This window comes from Trichomycterus rosablanca, chromosome 1 (genome assembly GCF_030014385.1).
Source record: "Trichomycterus rosablanca isolate fTriRos1 chromosome 1, fTriRos1.hap1, whole genome shotgun sequence".
Taxonomy (NCBI): Eukaryota; Metazoa; Chordata; class Actinopteri; order Siluriformes; family Trichomycteridae; genus Trichomycterus; species Trichomycterus rosablanca.
The window spans coordinates 45,542,315-45,562,117 of NC_085988.1; the positions used below are offsets into that span (position 1 = coordinate 45,542,315).

A 19,803-nucleotide genomic window follows, 5' to 3' on the forward strand; every position below is an offset into this window, starting at 1 on the left:
GCAGTAAAATAAGAATCTGTGATTTAGGAATAATCTTGAACCTTAATTTAACTGTAAAAGAAAGTACAAATACTTTTAATATTTACAATATACAACTTAGTTGGTCAGCCAAAAACAATAACACATTTTAAATGTAATACCTGTAAAACAAACACAAAAAGTTGGGACAGGGTGAAATAAGAGTAAAAATATATAGACTATTTATGCTACACTGTTTTGCAGCATTCCACAATAAGCTGGTAAATTGTTAACAGGTAAGGGTATCATGATTAGGTATAAAAGGAGGACTCTCAAAAGGCTGAGGTTCAGGCTCAACACTTCAAAAAATCATGAGTAATGCAAATCATTTAAGACTTTCCCCATCTACCATATGTAATGTCGTTACAATATTCAGGGAATATAGAAAAATATCGGTCTGTGTAGGGCAAGGAAGTAAACCACGATTAAATCTGTGTTACATTCAAGCCCACAGACAGCAGTGCATAATAACTTGTCATTATACTGTAATAAACTAAGCCACATGTGCTCAGAAGAACTTTGGGTATAAAAACATGAACACAGTTCACTGCTGAGGTAACAGTGCTACCCACTGAGCCACTGTGCTGTATACACCGATCAGCCATAACATTAAAACCACCACCGTGTTTCTAAACTCACTGTCCATTTTATCAGCTCCACTTACCATATAGAAGCACTTTGAAGTTCTACAATTACTGACTGTACTCCATCTTTTTCTCTGCATGCTTTGTTGGCCCCCTTTAATTGACACTGACCCCCTTGCAGTGACACTGACATGGTGGTGGTGTGCTAGTGTGTGTTGTGCTGGTATGAGTGGATGAGACACAGCAGTACTGATGGAGTTTTTAAACACCTCACTATCACTGCTGGATTGAGGATAGTCCTCCAACTAAAACATCCAGCCAACAGCACCCTGTGGGCAGCATCCTGTGATCACTGATGAAGATGACCAATTCAAACAGCAGCAATAGACAAGCAATCGTCTTTGACTTTACATCTACAAGGTGAACCAACTAGGTAGGAGTGTCTGTGAGTGGACACAGTAAAAAACTCCAGCAGCATTGCTGTGTCTGATCCACTCATACCAGCACAACACACACTAACACAGCACCACCATGTCAGTGTCACTGCAGTGCTGAGAATGATCCACCACCTAAATAATACCTGCTCTGTGGGCGTCCTGACCATTGAAGAACAGGGTGAAAGCAGGTTTTAAAAAAAGTATGTAGAGAAATAGATGGACTACAGTCAGTAATTGTAGAACTACAAAGTGCTTCTATATGGTAAGTGGAGCTGATAAAATGGACAGTGAGTGTAGAAACAAGGAGGTGGTTTTGGCTGATCAGTGTATATGTATATTAACACAGATATTGATAACTGAAAGTCACAAGTTAAAAACACAGGTTGATCCAATCTGCGTGTGTACATTTCATTACAGCAATTTAGAATGTAACTACTGTGTATGGCCCGGCCCCACGTTCCTGTATGCAATCCCAACAATGCCTGGACACACACACACACACACACACACACACACACACACACTCAAACTCAAAAGAAGCTTTATTGGCATGACAAAATAGGACATTCTTATTGCCAAAGCTCAGTTACAGAGAAATAATAAAAATAACAATAACAATAAGAACAAATATATATAAAACAGTTACAATAGGTGCAAAAATATAAAATAGAATAAAATATTAATATAAACAGTGCAAATAATAACAATTAAAAAGGTGACATTTACAATATTGAGGTAGTTAAAAAACGTTTGTTGTGTGTGTGTGTGTGCTTGTGTGTGTGCGTGCGTGTGTATGAGACATGGTCACCCACTGTCCCTCACCTGGTGGCAGATGTGTGTATAGAGTGCTGCTAGTGTGCAGTTCTCTCTGTGCTCCCACAGTAGGTGGGGCAGTTTGTCGGGGTCTGGGAGGGAGGTGAAGTTGGGGATGATGGTATTAAATTTAGGGAAGAATTGGGAGCGGATGTGGTGGTACTTGGTACACTGGGTGAGGAAGTGCAGCTCCGTCTCTACTGTACTGAAAGTGCAGTGCTGACACAACCTCTCCTCCCGGGGCAGCCAGGACCGTGTGTGTCGCCCCCGTCTCCACGGCCAGGTCGTGTGCGCTCAGTCTGTACCTCAAGGTCAAGGTGTTTCTCAATTTATGGTCGGATACTGTGCTCATAATGTGCTGCACTGTAGTGTCTGTTTAGGGCCAAATGACACTGCATTTTACTCTGAGTTTTAGTTTCAGTTTCCCAATAATTTAGATATTTACTTCTGAGTTTTTGTGTAATTTGGTTTATTCTGATTGGGTTTGCAGATTTCTTCTGTTCCTGAGTCTTTATTGTGTTAGTGTGTGTTAGTGGTGTATCAGTGTGTGTTATTAGAGTGTCTGTGTGTGATGTGTGACTCAGGACCAGTTGGATGAGGGGACTGGTGTGTTTGGGGAGTGGTATATTTCACACACACACACACACACACACACACACACACACACACACACACACACACACACACACACACATGGGATTCAAAAGTATTTTGCTGTTTTGTCACTTTGCTCTCTTTGTCTTGGATTTGATATAAAAATCTAAATAAAGAAATCTCTTATTACCAAATTATTATTATTATTTTTTAAATATCTTGGTTGTAGGGTAGGAGAGGATTTGAAAGAGAACTTGAGAACTGACAGACCCTTTTGGCGTCCCATATGGCAGCTCCGTGGCTGACTCACGTTTCCATTCGGGTTAATTTGGGCCGCTGGTCATTGTTTCCTATATAGCAGCGTGTGTTGATGGAGCTCTTCCGTTTTTTAACTGTACATCCTTCTTCTGAAAGCCGGTAGCACCAGGTTCTTTCTGTCTCTGACTGTACTAAGTGAACTGAAGGTGTGTGTGTGTGTATGTGGATCTGAATAAGAAATCCGGTCAGACTGAGATTGAGAGATGTCCGCCACTACAACCAGACCAGCAGCGCAGCAGGGAAAGATGAAGAAGGACGAATCGTTTTTCGGGAAGCTCGGTGGCACACTGGCTCGCAGGAAGAAATCAAAAGAGGGTAAGAAAATACCCCCACAGCTGGTGAATCACATCTGGATACATGTTGTGATTTATTACCGCTACTGTCCATGGTGCTGTACAGATAAACCGTTATGGATTATTATTTAACTGGTGCTGTACATAGATTAATATTTTTGTTTATAGCATTACAAATAACAAAAAAAAAAAAAAAAATAAAAAAAAAAAAATAAACATTTAAACAGTAAACAATCATATCACATTACTAATTAACTAAGTATTAGTTAGTGAACTTTAATTAACTTAATGGTTTTACTGTTGAAGTTTACATATATGGCTAAAAATTCATGGGAAAAAAACTTAAAATTGCTTTATAAATATGACCACTGTATTGTTTTATAAATATGACAATTGTACTTCACAATCCAACTTATTATTTATTTAAAAATAATTTTAAAGTGTTTGGGGTTATTTGAACCCAGTTTGTGATACTGAAAGACTGAATTGCATTCTAGAATTAAGAATTTCAAGTTAATCTTTGCTCTTTATTATAATAATTTTAAGGTAATCCTTTCCCTGCACTGTTCCACTGTTCATTTCACTTTTTGTAATGCAACAGTTCTATACTGTAATGTTTCTACCACCGTGTTTCATTACAGCGGTGGGACATTGTAGCCTAGTGGTTAGGGTACTGGACTAGTAATCAGAAGGTTGCTGGTTCAAACCCCACCACTGCCAGGTTGCTGCTGTTGGGCCCTTGAGCAAGGCCCTTAACCCTGAATTGCTTAGACTGTATACTGTCACAGTACTGTAAGTCGCTTTGGATAAAAGCATCTGCTAAATGCTGAAAATGTACATGTAAATGTGTTTAACAGTACGTACAGTGCTTTTGGACTTTCAGTCATTGTGGCAAAATTGGACCACATGGACAAAAACAGCCACCTGAAGCATCTAAATTAACTTGAGTTGCTTTAAAGTCAAGCTTTAGGGTGCTAGTTTTGAAGCAGTGACTGCTTTTTACTTAGCAACATTTAAGCCCATGATGATGTAAAGCTTGCTTGACTGTGGACAGTGTCAGTATTCCAACAGCTTATTTGTCAGACCTGTTTTTGTGGTTCTATGCGTTCAGATTTCCTCACAGCATAAGATGGGTTTTATTCCTGTACTTGACAACAGAGAATTTTATACTAATTATTGCTGTATGCATATATGACAGATTTTGTTATATTTTAGAAACACCATACTATTGTATTAAACAACTCTGTGAGTTTGTATGTGTTTTAAGTATGCGTTTCAATCACTGCCACACTGAGGGACCAGTTGCTGCAACCATTAAAATTCCATGACTGCCATGACAGATAAAGCATTTATGTGAACCTTTGCCAACATCCCTTCTGTAAGTCACATACTAGACAAGTCATCAATGCCCTGCATTTCTCAAACACAAAAACATTCTAATATTTTTTCCCCCACTTGATATTTTAGTAAATCTGACCGGACTGTGAATGTATTAAAGGCATGTGAAAAAGACAGATGGCAGACTGGCTTTGTTGCTGATGAAATGTACATAAATAGACATGGCAACTATGCCTGCAATGCAGGCCTGTTAAGATAATGTAAAATATACTAAATTAATAATCCCTTATGTTCTTATTGCTTAAAATGAAATAATGCTGTTGTTGATTTTTTTTTTATTCAACCCCCCTTATCGTAAAGTCTTTATTTGAACAGCTGTGTGTGTCTGTGTGACAGAGAGAGAGAGAGAGAGAGAGAGAGAGTGTGTGTGTGTGTGTGTGGTTTTGAGCTGTATTAAGTTTCTTTGAAGTCAGACACATAATTGCTGTGTTCCTTTAAATTGAAGCAAGTGTTTGTAGAAAGCTATGACTATTACACTGCAGTGCAAAATTGGTTGTTTTGTTATGTCAACATCGTTAGCCCATGATGCTTTGCAGATGCCTGATATACTTTTAAAACATAATATAGAGTAAATGATTACGTGTAATGTGTTATCATAAAAGTTCAATTTAAGTTCAGAATTTTCTTTTAAAAAAAGAAAAGAACTATAACGAGGTCTGTGGTAGCTGGTGAACGTGCCCCGGGTTCCCAGCGAAGCAGACATTACAGAGCTCAGAGAACAAAGGCCTCTTATACCAGGCCTCCTAATTAGTGCTGATCACCCGCAGCCGTGGGGCTGACTACTTAAGCCAGCTCCACACAGCAGCGGGTGTCGCACCTTTGTTTGTTTTCCGGTCCGTGGTGGCAGTCGTCCACACGTTCGTAGCCTTAGCTGGTAGCCCTGGTGGCGTATGCCATTCGGGTAAGTAAAACCGCAAGGTTTGAGGTAACTGGTATGTTCTGTTGGTCTCGTAGATATAGTGTGGTGCGACGCGGTGCAGTCCTCGAACTGCAGTTCATTTTGCGCTAGCAGTTAGCGTTAGCGGTTTCACTCAGCGCTGTGTTAAAGCGCTGAAAGTATTCTGGCATCAGTGCCTTCAGTTATTCTGAACATTGGATTCTCCAACCGCTGGGTGGCGACTCCGCTGAGCAAGCGGTTGCCGTGCTAAAGACCCTGGTTCGAATCCGCAGTCTAGAACTGCCTAACTTTGTTTATTTGTTTCTTTCTGGTTTCAGATTGGTGTGTCAGCTCCGCGATCCAGGGCGCGCCGACCGGTCACTGCGATTGTTAGTCGCGGTGTTGGGTCTAGCGCTCCTCGGAGTTCCCCTCCTCTCCCTTCGCTCCTAAGCGTATTAGAGGTTCTCGCGCTCCCGTTTTCCAGCACCACTACAGTGCGGTGGTAACGCTCCCGGCTGCCACGCGGCTGACCGGGGTTCGCGTCCCGCTTCCTTCTGTTTTGGTTTCACTTTGTTTATTTTTCATTTAGTTGCGCCAGCAGCTCCGTCGGAGTTTCCGATCGGGTTTTTTGTGTTCTGTTTTTCGTTTGCTGTTTATCTTTCTGTTGTCCTTATAATTAAATAAAATATTATTATTTTTATTTACTTCTGCATTTGCGTCCTTTCTTCCCACGTGACAGAAAGGTGCGACCAACCATGGACGCAGCAGAAACGCCACCCCCTATCGACGTATTACGCCACCAGGGTGTGGCGTTAGGCAGGCACGAGGTGGCCATTAGCCAATTGGCGCAGCAGGTAGCTGCGCTTAGCCAGCAGTCTCCAGCTTTAGGAGCCGGCCCACACCCCCCACCCCATTCGGGAGGATGTGGAAGCCGCGACACCCCCATTCCTCCTCCTGAAAGATATTCGGGAGAGGCCAAGAGGTGCCGTGGCTTCCTCCTCCAGTGCGCGCTAGCCTTCGAGTTGCAGCCCTCCCGCTACCCCACAGAGCGGTCGAGGGTTGCCTATATCGTTTCTCTATTGACTGGCCGAGCCTTGGAATGGGCTACCGCCCTCTGGGAGCAGAACGCTCCGGAATGCTCATCCGAAAGCGCCTTTAAGGAGGCCTTAAAGGAGACCTTCTTCCACCCCTCGGGGGGTCGTGAGGCAGGCCCACGCTTACTTGAGCTAACCCAAGGTAATCGGCCAGTCGTAGATTACGTAATCGAATTTAGGACACTAGCGGCGGAGTGTGGGTGGGATGAGGGCTCTCTCACCGCCATCTTTCATCGTGGCTTATCGGAGAAGATAAAGCTGGCCACCAGGGACTGTCCAACGACCCTTAAGGCCTCCTATACGCTGGCCACAGCCATCGATACCCGTCTTCGCCAGCGAAACCGGGAGCGGGGTACCTGCCCCCCGTTTACCCGCTTGCTGGCGCCCCCTAAGTCTCCTCCACCGGCCCTGGATCCCGAACCCATGCAGTTGGGCTCAGCCCGTGCCAATGCCCGTTCGGCATCGGGTTCGTTCTCCCGACCTCGGCGGCCGGAAAACATCTAGGCCGCTCTCGAGTCAGGGACTCGGGAGTGAGCCGACCTACCATCCCTGCCCAAGGTCTGCTTTTGCAGGCCCGGTTGTCCTGGGGCCTCGGGAACACAAACCTTCAGGTTTGTGTCGATTCAGGTGCGGTGGAGAATTTCATTGACAGCGATCTGGTACACAGGCTGGGGATTGAGGTCCAACCGCTAGCATCACCAGTGTCGGTCCATGCGGTGGATGGCCGACCTGTAGCGGGCAGCCCGATAACCCAACGGACAAGACCTCTCACGTTGCGTCTGCAAAACCACGAGGAACGGATTACCTTTCTTGTAACTCACGTTCCTCACCTCCAGGTGGTTTTGGGGTATTCGTGGCTGCAAAGACACAACCCTCAGATCGACTGGGCCACCGGATCAATCTTCATCTGGGGAACGCGGTGTCGCGACTCGTGTTTGCTGCAAGGTGGCACGGGTTCTGCTCCGACGGAACCGAAGATGGAGGTGCCGGATTTGGCAGCTGTTCCCCCTGTGTACCATGACTTACGGGAAGTTTTTAGCAAGTCCCGGGCGCAGGACTTGCCCCCCCCACAGACCGTTCGATTGCGCCATCAATCTTTTGTCCGGCACTACTCCTCCTAGGGGGCGCCTTTTTTCGCTCTCCGGTCCAGAGAAGGTGGCTATGGAGGAGTATGTGCGTGAGGCACTTAAACAGGGGTTCATCCGTCCTTCCTCCTCCCCAGCTGGGGCAGGGTTCTTTTTTGTGAACAAAAAGGACGGCACCCTGCGCCCCTGTATCGATTATCGCGGTCTGAACGCCGTTACGATCAAGGATCGGTACCCGCTGCCGCTGATGGCCACGGCTTTCGAAGCCCTTCAGCGAGCTTCTGTTTTTTCCAAGCTCGATCTTCGCAGTGCGTACAATTTGATCCGGATCAGGCAGGGGGATGAGTGGAAGACTGCGTTCATTACGCCCACTGGCCACTATGAATACCGGGTGATGCCATTTGGGTTAATGAATGCCCCCGCAGTCTTCCAGAGATTTATCAATGAGGTCTTGCGGGAGACTCTTGGTAAATTCGTCTATGTTTACTTAGACGATATTCTTATCTTTAGTCGGTCCATCGACGAGCATATAGGGCATGTCCGACGAGTTCTCCAGCTTTTGCTTGACAACCATTTGTTTGTCAAACTGGAGAAGTCAGTCTTTCACTCCCCCACGGTTTCGTTCCTGGGGTTTGTAGTGGCCGAGGGCACCCTGCGCATGGACTCGGCTAAGGTATCAGCTGTGGAGAAGTGGCCAACTCCAAGTTCTTTACGCCAACTGCAAAGGTTTTTGGGCTTTGCAAACTTTTTTCGGCGTTTCATTAAGAACTTTAGCTCAGTCGCCTCTCCGTTAACGGACCTTACAGGAAAAGGTCCGTTCCGATGGACGGTGCAGGCCCAACAAGCTTTTGACGAGCTAAAAACACTCTTGACAACTGCTCCCGTTTTACAGTTGCCCGACCCAGAGGAACCCTTCGTTGTCGAAGTGGATGCCTCCGAGGTCGGAGCTGGGGCAGTTTTGTCCCAAAGAGTGGGGCCAGAGAAGAAGCTGCATCCATGTGCCTTCTTCTCGCACCGCCTGACTCCAGCCGAGCGGAACTACCCGGTTGGAGACAGGGAACTCTTGGCCATTAAGTTGGCGTTAGAGGAGTGGCGACACTGGCTCGAGGGGGCCAATCATCCTTTTCTTGTCTGGACGGATCACAAAAATCTGTCATTCATCCAGCAAGTCAAGAGGATGAACTCCCGTCAGGCCCGGTGGTCCTTATTTTTTGGAAGGTTCAATTTTACACTGTCTTATAGACCGGGGTCCAGAAACGTCAAACCGGACGCTCTGTCTAGACAGTGGGAACCGACCAGGCCGGAGACCGGACCTGATCCCGTGATCCCCTCGACCCTGATAGCGGCCCCAGTCACATGGGGCATATCGAAGGTCATTCGGGATGCCCACCGGGCTGAACCCGACCCCGGTGGGGGACCTCCTGACAGACTGTACGTACCTTCATCCGTACGGCGTCAGGTTTTTGAATGGGCCCATGCTTCCCCATTTTCGGCGCACCCAGGTGTGACTAAGTCCCTGGTCTTGCTGCGCCGAAGATTTTGGTGGCCGGGGATGGAGAACCAGGTACGTGACTTTGTCCGTGCTTGCTCTGTGTGTGCTCTGAACAAGACACCCAGAGAGCGCCCGCGGGGCCTCCTTCATCCGTTGCCAATACCTGCTAGACCGTGGTCCCACATTTCTCTGGACTTTGTGACAGGCTTGCCAAAATCCAGAGGGTTCACGGCGGTATTGGTAATTGTCGACCGGTTTACCAAATCTTGCCTTTTTATCCCACTGCCCAAGCTACCATCCGCCATGGGTACTGCGCAAATCATCCTGAATCATGTGGTGAGAGCACATGGGGTCCCATCAGACATTGTGTCTGATCGGGGTCCACAGTTTGTAAGCCAGTGCTGGCGGGCCTTTTGCCAACTTCTTGGCGCCACGGCCAGCTTATCCTCCGGCTACCACCCGGAGTCGAATGGGCAGTCGGAGAGGCTGATCCAGGATCTGAGCAAGATGCTCAGGTGCCTGACGGCAGGGAATCCGACCACGTGGTCGGATAAGTTGATATGGGCAGAGTTTGCTCACAACACCCTGCATCATTCGGCGATTGGAATGTCACCGTTTGAGGCTCAGTTCGGGTACCCTCCGCCGCTCTTTCCTGAGCAGGAGCAGCAGGTAGCGGTCCCGTCTGTACAGCTTCATGTCCGCCGCTGCCGCGCCGCCTGGCGCAAAGCTAGGCAGGCACTTGTGGCCACCCAGCGCTCTGTGAAGCGCAAAGCTGACCGCAGGCGGCAGCCGGCTCTTACCTTCCGGCCAGGCCAACGAGTACTTGTGTCAACGAGGGATCTCCCCGTTCGAGGTGCCCCACATAAGTTGGCACCCAAGTACATTGGTCCGTTCAAGGTGGTAAAGCGGATTAATCCGGTGACGTATAGGTTGGAGCTTCCTCCCCGTATGAAAGTGCATCCAACCTTTCATGTCTCCCATCTCCGACCATTTATGTGCGGGGGAGTTTTACCCCCTCCCCAACCTCCCGCCCCTCGTATCATCCAGGGTGCCCCTGCCTTCACCGTCCGCCGGTTGCTTGACAGCAGGAAGGTTCAGGGTAGCACCCAATACTTGGTGGATTGGGAAGGTTACGGCCCTGAGGAACGTTCATGGGTACCGGCTCGCCAGATCCTGGACCCTGAACTGATCCGCGAGTTCCGGCGCAACCGAGCTGCGGGTCTTGGGACCTCAGGAGCTGTCCCTAGAGGAGGGGGTTCTATAACGAGGTCTGTGGTAGCTGGTGAACGTGCCCCGGGTTCCCAGCGAAGCAGACATTACAGAGCTCAGAGAACAAAGGCCTCTTATACCAGGCCTCCTAATTAGTGCTGATCACCCGCAGCCGTGGGGCTGACTACTTAAGCCAGCTCCACACAGCAGCGGGTGTCGCACCTTTGTTTGTTTTCCGGTCCGTGGTGGCAGTCGTCCACACGTTCGTAGCCTTAGCTGGTAGCCCTGGTGGCGTATGCCATTCGGGTAAGTAAAACCGCAAGGTTTGAGGTAACTGGTATGTTCTGTTGGTCTCGTAGATATAGTGTGGTGCGACGCGGTGCAGTCCTCGAACTGCAGTTCATTTTGCGCTAGCAGTTAGCGTTAGCGGTTTCACTCAGCGCTGTGTTAAAGCGCTGAAAGTATTCTGGCATCAGTGCCTTCAGTTATTCTGAACATTGGATTCTCCAACCGCTGGGTGGCGACTCCGCTGAGCAAGCGGTTGCCGTGCTAAAGACCCCGGTTCGAATCCGCAGTCTAGAACTGCCTAACTTTGTTTATTTGTTTCTTTCTGGTTTCAGATTGGTGTGTCAGCTCCGCGATCCAGGGCGCGCCGACCGGTCACTGCGATTGTTAGTCGCGGTGTTGGGTCTAGCGCTCCTCGGAGTTCCCCTCCTCTCCCTTCGCTCCTAAGCGTATTAGAGGTTCTCGCGCTCCCATTTTCCAGCACCACTACAGTGCGGTGGTAACGCTCCCGGCTGCCACGCGGCTGACCGGGGTTCGCGTCCCGCTTCCTTCTGTTTTGGTTTCACTTTGTTTATTTTTCATTTAGTTGCGCCAGCAGCTCCGTCGGAGTTTCCGATCGGGTTTTTTGTGTTCTGTTTTTCGTTTGCTGTTTATCTTTCTGTTGTCCTTATAATTAAATAAAATATTATTATTTTTATTTACTTCTGCATTTGCGTCCTTTCTTCCCACGTGACAAGAACTGACTAATAAAACAAATGATAAATGATGAACTATTTTTTTTTTTTAATAATGACTTTTTATATTGTTTTATTTTTTTAAATATGCAAATATATAACAAACCAGAATACACATTTAATTTTTTTAGGATGCTAAGTGGGTAGCACTGTCGCCTCACAACAAGAAGGTCCTGGGTTCGATCCCCAGGTGGGGCGGTCCGGGTCCTTTCTGTGTGGAGTTTGCATGTTCTCCCCGGGTCCGCATGGGTTTCCGCCGGGAGCTCTGGTTTCTTCCCACAGTCCAAACACATGCAAGTGAGGTGAATTGAAGACACTAAATTGTCCTTGACTGTGTTCAATATAACCTTGTGAACTGATGGGGAGAAAATGCATTAAAAAAGGAATACTCTGAAAAAAGCGTTTATCCATCACAGGGCTTTGGCCAACCCTTCAGACATAGACAATCATGTCTGTGTAGACGCCTGACGGGCCAGTAGCACCGCTGAGATTTGAACCTAGAACTAATAGGTGGTGGGCTAATGTAATGGACTGCTGTGCCATCTGGCTGGTCCTACTTTCTTGTGTAGGGCAAAATCTTTGTCGACAAACCCCCAAATTTGCCACTTAGTTAAGTAAGATGTTTACATACACTTTGTTTTTACACAGTAGCCTCTATATTCAATGAGAATCAAGCTTGCTTGACAATATATTTTGAATCAGATTTGTGAGGAAGATAACTCACCATCTACAAACTGCACATTGTCAAAACACTTGTTTAAAGCCATGCATTAATACGATTAGAAAACTGAAAGGAAGTTTTAGTTAATAATGCACGTTATGTTACACTTTAGATAAGCAAAGAGGAACTGCGTGTCTAATCTGACAATTCAACTGTCTAGTATTTTTGCAAGTCATTGTCTTTTACATACTTACAGAGTTTACTTACTGCTTACTGTAGCGTTTGCTCAGGTGCTAAGAAAGCTGCTGAAAGTAAGTTGTGTATATTTTTTACTTCTTAAAGTATAACCAGGGATTAAAATCAGGAGCATGGCAAAATATTGAGAAGTAGTAACAGTATATTTATTACAGTTAGCTAGTATGGAGTGAGCCAGAATTTACAGAACAGCTTTAGTCCTTTTTGGAATTCCCTCATACAAGTGTGTAATAGATTGTGGTGGGGATGTTAAAACATTCCCTATGATTTATTTTTTCAAATGAAATAAAGGTGGTCAAAATCTACTGCATAGTTTGTAAAACTGGACAAAGCTTCAAAAATTTTAACATCTTGTGATTGGAAAGGCTATGCAAGGAGCTTGTCTTAATCCTGGTGTTCATCTAACCACTCTAATATACCACTATACCACTACAGTAATCCCTCGCTATATCGCGCTTCGACTTTTGCGGCTTCACTCTATCGCGGATTTTATTTGCAAGCATGTCTAAATATAAATCGTGGATTTTTCGCTGGTTCGCGGATTTCTGCAGACAAGGGGTGTGTTTGAAAAGCTAGCTCTCTCTCTACATAGACGCATTTTATGTCATCCTGTGCGCGCTCCCGATTAGGAGGCTGTTCCAAATCCTAGATGCCTTAATATCCTCACTTCTTAACGTTTCAACGTTATTTTCACTCAAAAACGAGTGAGCATCCGACACTGCCTTAGTGATCAAGACAATCCCAGAATTCATTGCGGGTCAGGTGCTCCTCTCTCGCAGAAAAATAAACATGGCTGACGGTACGGTTCTTTTCAAACGTAAATAAAATATTACTGATTTTTAACTTGTATAAACTTGTACTAAGTGTTTTTATTTGCAAGTTTGGGCTTGTCAGGAAATGTAACCGTTATCGTTACATGAAGAGAGATGTTATATTGACGTTAGCATGCTGTGCTACCCCAATCCATTGGTTTTAATGACAAGATGCTAAATGCTAAAGCCGATGGAATCGGGTTATAAAAATAACCATATAAACACATGTTTTTACTTCGCGGATTTTCACCTTTCGCGGAGGGTTCTGGAACGCAACCCCCGCGATTGAGGAGGGATTACTGTATACCACTATAATATTTGTGATTTTTTAAAGACTATGATTCTGAAATATGGACACAATATTAAATACAACCCCAAATCAAAAAAAGTTGGGACAATATGGAAAATGCAAATAAAATAAAAATGCAGTGTTTCTTACATTTACTTTGACTTTTATTTGATTGCAGACAGGATGAACCTGAGATATTTCATGTTTTATTTGCTCAACTTCATTTCATTTATTAATATACCCTGCATTTCAGGCCTGCAACACATTCCAAAAAAAGTTAGGACAGGGGCAATTGAGGGCTAGTAATGAGGTGAAAAAACTAAATAATGATGTGATTCCAAACAGGTGATGTCAACAGGTGATTGTAATCATGGTTTGGTACAAAAGCAGCATCCAGGAAAGGCTGAGTGTTTGATGAGCAAAGATGATCAGAGGATCTCCAGTTTATCAACAAATGCGTCAGAAAATAATTGAAATGTTTAAAAACAATGAACCTCAAAGAAAGATTGGAAGGGATTTGCATATTTCTCCCTCTACAGTGCTGAATATTATTAAACCATTCAAGGAATTGGGAGGAATTTCAGTGCATGAAGTCCAAGGGCGCAAGCTTAAGCTGAACGCCTGTGATCTTCAATCCCTCTTCGATCCCTCTGTCTCAACTTTTTTTGGAATGTGTTGCAGACCTGAAATGCAGGAATGGATGTATATTAATAAATAAAATGAAGTTGAGCAGATAAAACATGAAATATCTCAGGTTCATCCTGTCTGTAATGAAATAAAAGTCAAAGTAAATGTAAGAAACTGCATTTTCCATACTGTCCCACCTTTTTCTGATTTGGGGTTGTAGTCTTATAAAATATTGAGTTACTGGGTCTGTAAACACACTAAATATTTATTTGCTGTTTTAAAACCATGCAAAACAATCACCTAGTGATTTCCAACAGATACTTCTGAATCCATTAAAGATCCCTGACCAGCAGTTTGGAGCAGACATACTTTGACTTCTTCCAAAATTACATTTGTACAGATGTAGGAATGATTTACATAAATATAAAAGAATGCTAGAGAATTCTTTTTCCTAGGTATACTGTAATGAATGTGTGTGTGTTTACTTGTCAAGTTCTGGTGTGTAACCAGTTTATTGTTTTTGTTTATTAACGCACATGGTTATACTGTATGCTAACATAATAATCACATTATTATGCAACACCTTGAAACATTGGGTAGAGGGCACGGATATATTCAAGACGGTGATAATGATCCTTATTCTTAAATGTCAATCAGTGCACATATCTAGGGGCACTTCCGAGAAGCCAATTCACCATGTTTTTTGTGAGATTAGACAAAAAGTTACACAGAGGTAAGCCAGTAGGACATACTCCTCACAGACAATGACTAGAGGTGAGGTCTGAATTTGGGTCCCCAGGACACATTTTGCCCTGTGACATCCAACATATGTTTCACCATAAATATTCACTTTCTTGATTGAAATACAGTGGTACCTTGTAACTCAACTTCCCCTAAACTCAAAATCTTTGAAACTCAATGCCCTTTGTCGAGAAATGTGTACCCTTAAACTCAACGTGTTCAGTTTCTTTAAAAATGTTACATTTCAAATTACCAATAACCAGCCCCTTTGTTTAGCACTTGGCTTGAGCAGTGCAGTAAAACGTCATCAAAGTGCACATATGAGACAAATCTGCATTTGTGTGGAATAAACGTCAAAGCTCCACATGTATCTGTGTTTAGCTGGATTTTTCTCCTGTTTCTCTTTTAAACTTGTGTTATAGCTTGAGGTTCTGAGAAATTGTAAGAATAGTATTTGAATAGTAGTAAATTATAAGGAATTTCGAGAGAGTCTAAAATGCTTATCGTTAAAAAGCTGTGCAAAAGCTAATCTGCCGCTTCTCAGGTCAATGTGCCTTTACTGAATGGAATATGGTATTCCAAGATCATGCATCTCTACGATTAAGAAGCATAAGGAAACAATAAAGAAGGAAAGGAGAAGAGCAGGTTATTGTATTTTATATTGATGTCTAACTGTTTTTAATTGTATTTCAGTGTTTTATATTATATCTATTGTTTTTAGTGTATAAGTGTATATCCTTACTTTACAAAGCAGAACATTCTCCATCTGTGACAACCACGTGCATTTTTCAGACCTAGACAAATATGCATTGAATGTCTAAGCCTTCAAACTCTTACATTTCAAATAATAAAAAGAAAATCTTAGACTGTAGATTAGGGTAAAAATGCTGATAAAAAAGCATGATCTTTTAGATGAATTACAATAGTATTGATCCGTGCTGGCTGAAAGTGCAGTGTAGGCTGTGCCAGTGCAGTTAGATGGAGACATTCTGCTTACTTGCATTTTGCTAATGGACTTGAACATGAAAGTGGTTTTAGAAGAGTGGTTGTAGATTCTAGGATATTTATAGCATGTCAGTACAAAGATATACATTTTAATTTAATAGTAGGACAACCTGATATCAGAATCTTTTTTTGTCCTTGTTTGTGTTCATGGCCATATTTTTATGGTGTAAAATATACACTGATTTAGTGAATTTAAAAGGCATATGTGAATTTGTTTTAATGCCTAATGACTTGGTTTCTTTCTCTGAAGTATCTTACATGAAAACTATCAAACTATTAAAAATTTCATAAACAAACAGAAAGACTTTCCAGTCAAGTAGAAAATAAAGCTATCACTTACTCTCATACAGCTAGGAGATTTAGTAAAGACAGTCCATTTTCTGCATACATATTTTATGTTTTCAATGTTTTTGCTGATTGATGTAATTGTATTTTGTAAACACATGTAGAATTTGATGTGTTCCATCCCCTTTCCTGTGAATGGGACTTTATAAGTTTGGAAAATGAGGATATTTGGCTCTCCTCTTCATGCTACACCATATATTTTGAATAGGATATAGATATGGACTGTAGGCAGGTCAGTCCAGCACATGCATTTTGTGTCTACTGTTGTACAACATACTGAATGATGCCTTTGTATCTCTGGTACATTCACGTATGCAAGTCACCTATGCCATGGGCACTGATGCTCCCCATATAATAACAAATGTTGGCTTTTTCACCTTTCATTGATAACAGTGTGGAATGTCCTTTTCCTTTTTGGCATTGCATTTAATAGATTTTGGACTTTAATGTGTAACAAAAACACACTTCAAAGTTGGATTTGATCTACGCTAACAAACTTGTTTATATTAATACATTTTCTGCCGTTGTCCACCTGTTATAAATATGGCTATGCCAAATACTACAAAATTCTAAAGTTCATGTTTTTCTTACAGATTTCTTTTTACAACTTTTTACTTAAATTGTTGAGATGATTTTAAAATTTTTAGGTAAAACATTGTATCAATTTGGACAAAAATGCAAAGTGGAAGCATGTTACTAGTGGTCTTTATGATTAAGTATTTTGATACAAAAAACATATTTTAACAAGAACACCTTACATTATTAAGAACTCATTAGTAAGTACCTTTTTTGGCTTCAGATGTTATATGTTATTTGTATGACTTTTATTCAAGATTTTCTTTAGCTGCTCCTGTCCCCTCCTCTCACATCCTCCAGTGAAACAGGAGCAGCATGGTGTAGGGGGTTGTGCCACGGACAGAAATAACACATACAGACACAGAATTCAATGCCATAGCCCCACAGTAACAGCAGCCCACTGCATGCACACAGTCATATACCTAGCCTGCTGGATCAGGGACTGTATTTTGTGATATGGCTGGCCTGCTGTGTGGGACTAAGAAGAAGAAACAAGGTAGAATTGTGTTTAAGGAAGTGCTAACCAGTAACAGTGTTTAATTATTTGATTATGTTTTATAAATTGCCATTAAACATAATTATATTGCTTCATTAGTAGGAATCAGTGTTTAAAAAAATTACTTGGTACAACTGGTTTTAATTATTATATAATAACATAATTGCAATTATTTAGGATAATCAAAATTGTTTGATTCTGTTATCTTGTTTCTATAATAATGTATTAGCATAATGATCACACATTAAGCTACAAGTATACAAAATGCCTAAAAATAACAGAGTAGACCATTTTTAATTGGAATAATGTATGACAAATCTATAATATCAGAATTGTGACAGATGTTCTACATGAATTGACATTATACTCCTTTTATGTGCAAAACATGCATCAAATTCTGACAGACTGACCCCACAATATTTGAAATTGGTGCCTTTAACTCATATAAAACCTTATCATGTTTTATCTGACCTCTACAGCAGTAAAATATATTTATTTGTATTTATATATTGGAAATGTGTTCACAGTTCACAGAATTTATTTAATTTCCTCATTTGAGGAACTTATGAGGTCAGGCAGTCATGTTGAACGAGAACGCTTGGCTCACAATCCTGTGCACAGTGTTTCTGTGTTTCTATATTTTTGTATACTATAAATACTTAGAAGGAAACAAAACAGTATAATAGGCATATAGTATTACAACTTTCAGCCCTATAATGCCATACCTATAATGTAACTCCATTAGGCCAACTGCAAACTGTTTGTCTGTTTATAAACATCCATTCCTGCATTTTAGACCTACAACACATTTCAAAAGTTTGGGGCAGTTGGGAAGTCTTTACACTTTTGTAATGTTGCTGTTTGCTCTCACAAGACTTAAAATACTTTTTAACACAGAGTAAGTGATTTAGTGTTTCAGGTTTTATTTTGTCCCATTCTTCCTGTTAACATGTGTTAAGTTGTGCAACAGTACAGGGTGGTCGTAGTTGCATTTTTTTTCCATGCATTCATTATTGTGGACAGGTCAGGACTGCAGGCAGGCCAGTCCAGTACCCATACCGTCTTCTTCCACAGTCTTGTTGAAAAATGCATGAACATCCCTGGAAAAGATTCAAAGTACTTTTCTGCATTAATGCTATCATGACAAAAGAGTAAAATACTTTTACCAAGAGCACTGACACAGCTCCATACCATGACAGACTTTGGTTCTTGGACTTGTTGCTGATAACAGTCTGGATGGTCATTGTCTTTGGTCCAGTCCAGAGCACACTGCGTCCAGTACTTACAAAACATATCTGAAATACTGATTTGTCTGACCACAATACACATTTACACTGTGTGATGGTCCGTCCCAGATGATTCTGAGCCCAGAGAACCCGATGCCACTTCTGGACATGGATGCTTCTTTTTTGCACAGTACTGTTGAATTGCAGAAATGCATGTATGAGAGATTTTCTAAAAGTTTCCGCACTTTTATATTTTGGTTGGAAAAGGTGAGGGTGGGAGAAGTAGTAATTGGTCGTGTCTGAGAGACTTATAGCTTATAGTCCGGATTTAGCACCATCTGATCACCTTTTTGGACGCTCAAAGAAGCTTTGAGGGGAAGAAGATTTTCATGTGTTGATGTGAAAGCAACGGTGCATCAGTGGCTACACCCTTGGAGAACCCCTCGTATATTAACAAATGTAATTAAGTTGACCAGACAAAACATGGAGTATCTAGGGTGCATACTATCTACAATGACATACAAGTCAAAGTAAAATTAAGAAACTTTTTTGGCATTATTTTCCATATTGTCCCAACTTTTTCTGATTTGGGTTTCTGAATAATTTAATAAAAAAATTATTTATTATAATCACTTTAATATCTTCCATTAATACCTTCATTTTTAGTGTGTTTTGTTGTAAATTTTAGTCCAGCTAATGTCTAACTCTCCTAGAAGTTGACTGGAGGTCTGAAACATTTAGCCAGTGCAATTGCTTAGGGAGGAAACAGCCTAAGCTGTAATTACCAAGAAAATGCTGATTTGCAAGAAGTATGACCTACTGTAAACTGTTTACTACAAGGCTCTCAGTAGACCTCGAATGTGTAATTAAAATGAGAGAAGCAGGAGCTGATCTGGCCTGGCCTATCATTTAATTTTACTAAACAAGAGTATGAACTGTATTAGCTTCCTGGCTTCATAACATCTTAGCTTACAGCTGTATTAACATATGAGAATGGATTCCAGATATAGGATTTATTTGTCACATACACAGTGATAGGTGGAATAGTAGTGGGTAGTGCTGTCACCTCACAGTAAGAAGGGCCTGGGCTTGATTTTTCAGCCAGGTCATTTTTGTGTGGAGTTTGCATGTTCTTTCTGTGTCCACATGGGCTTCCTCTGGGTGCTCTAGTTTCCTCCCACAAGTCCAAAGACATACAGCGAGGCCAACTGGAGCTACTAAAATTGCCTTAAGTGTGATTGTGTGTGACTGCCCTGTAATGGACTGGCGACCTGTCCTGGGTGTTTCCTGCCTTTCCAAAAAATCAGACCCACCACGATCCTGACCAGGACAAAGCGGTGGTAAAACAGACAATGAATTAATGAATAAGTGAATACACTGTTATACACAATATACCACCTTCAGTGAAATGCAAGACTGGCCCAAAATAGACAGAATAATAGATTAAATAGATAAAAGATAGATTAAATTGATAAAACTAACCAGTGTGCAAATGATGTATTAGAATTGAATGTGTGCATTTTTTTGCAGAATAGCCAC

At 42.6% G+C, this 19,803-nt stretch overlaps 1 protein-coding gene across 2 annotated transcripts in view; it reads left to right on the top strand.

Annotated features, from left to right (window-relative positions):
- The first annotated feature begins 2,817 nt into the window (after positions 1-2,817).
- The window catches only part of parvb (parvin, beta), a 29,340-nt gene continuing 12,354 nt past the window's right edge, over positions 2,818-19,803 (top strand). Inside the window, exon 1 of one of the 2 annotated variants that reach the window (XM_063003575.1) lies at positions 2,818-3,079. In XM_063003575.1, the coding sequence (XP_062859645.1) occupies positions 2,968-3,079 (112 nt within the window). In that variant the 5' untranslated portion in view covers positions 2,818-2,967. Of the gene's footprint in view, positions 3,080-16,950; positions 17,039-19,803 lie in introns of those variants that run through there. The other variant, XM_063003577.1, reaches the window with a different exon arrangement.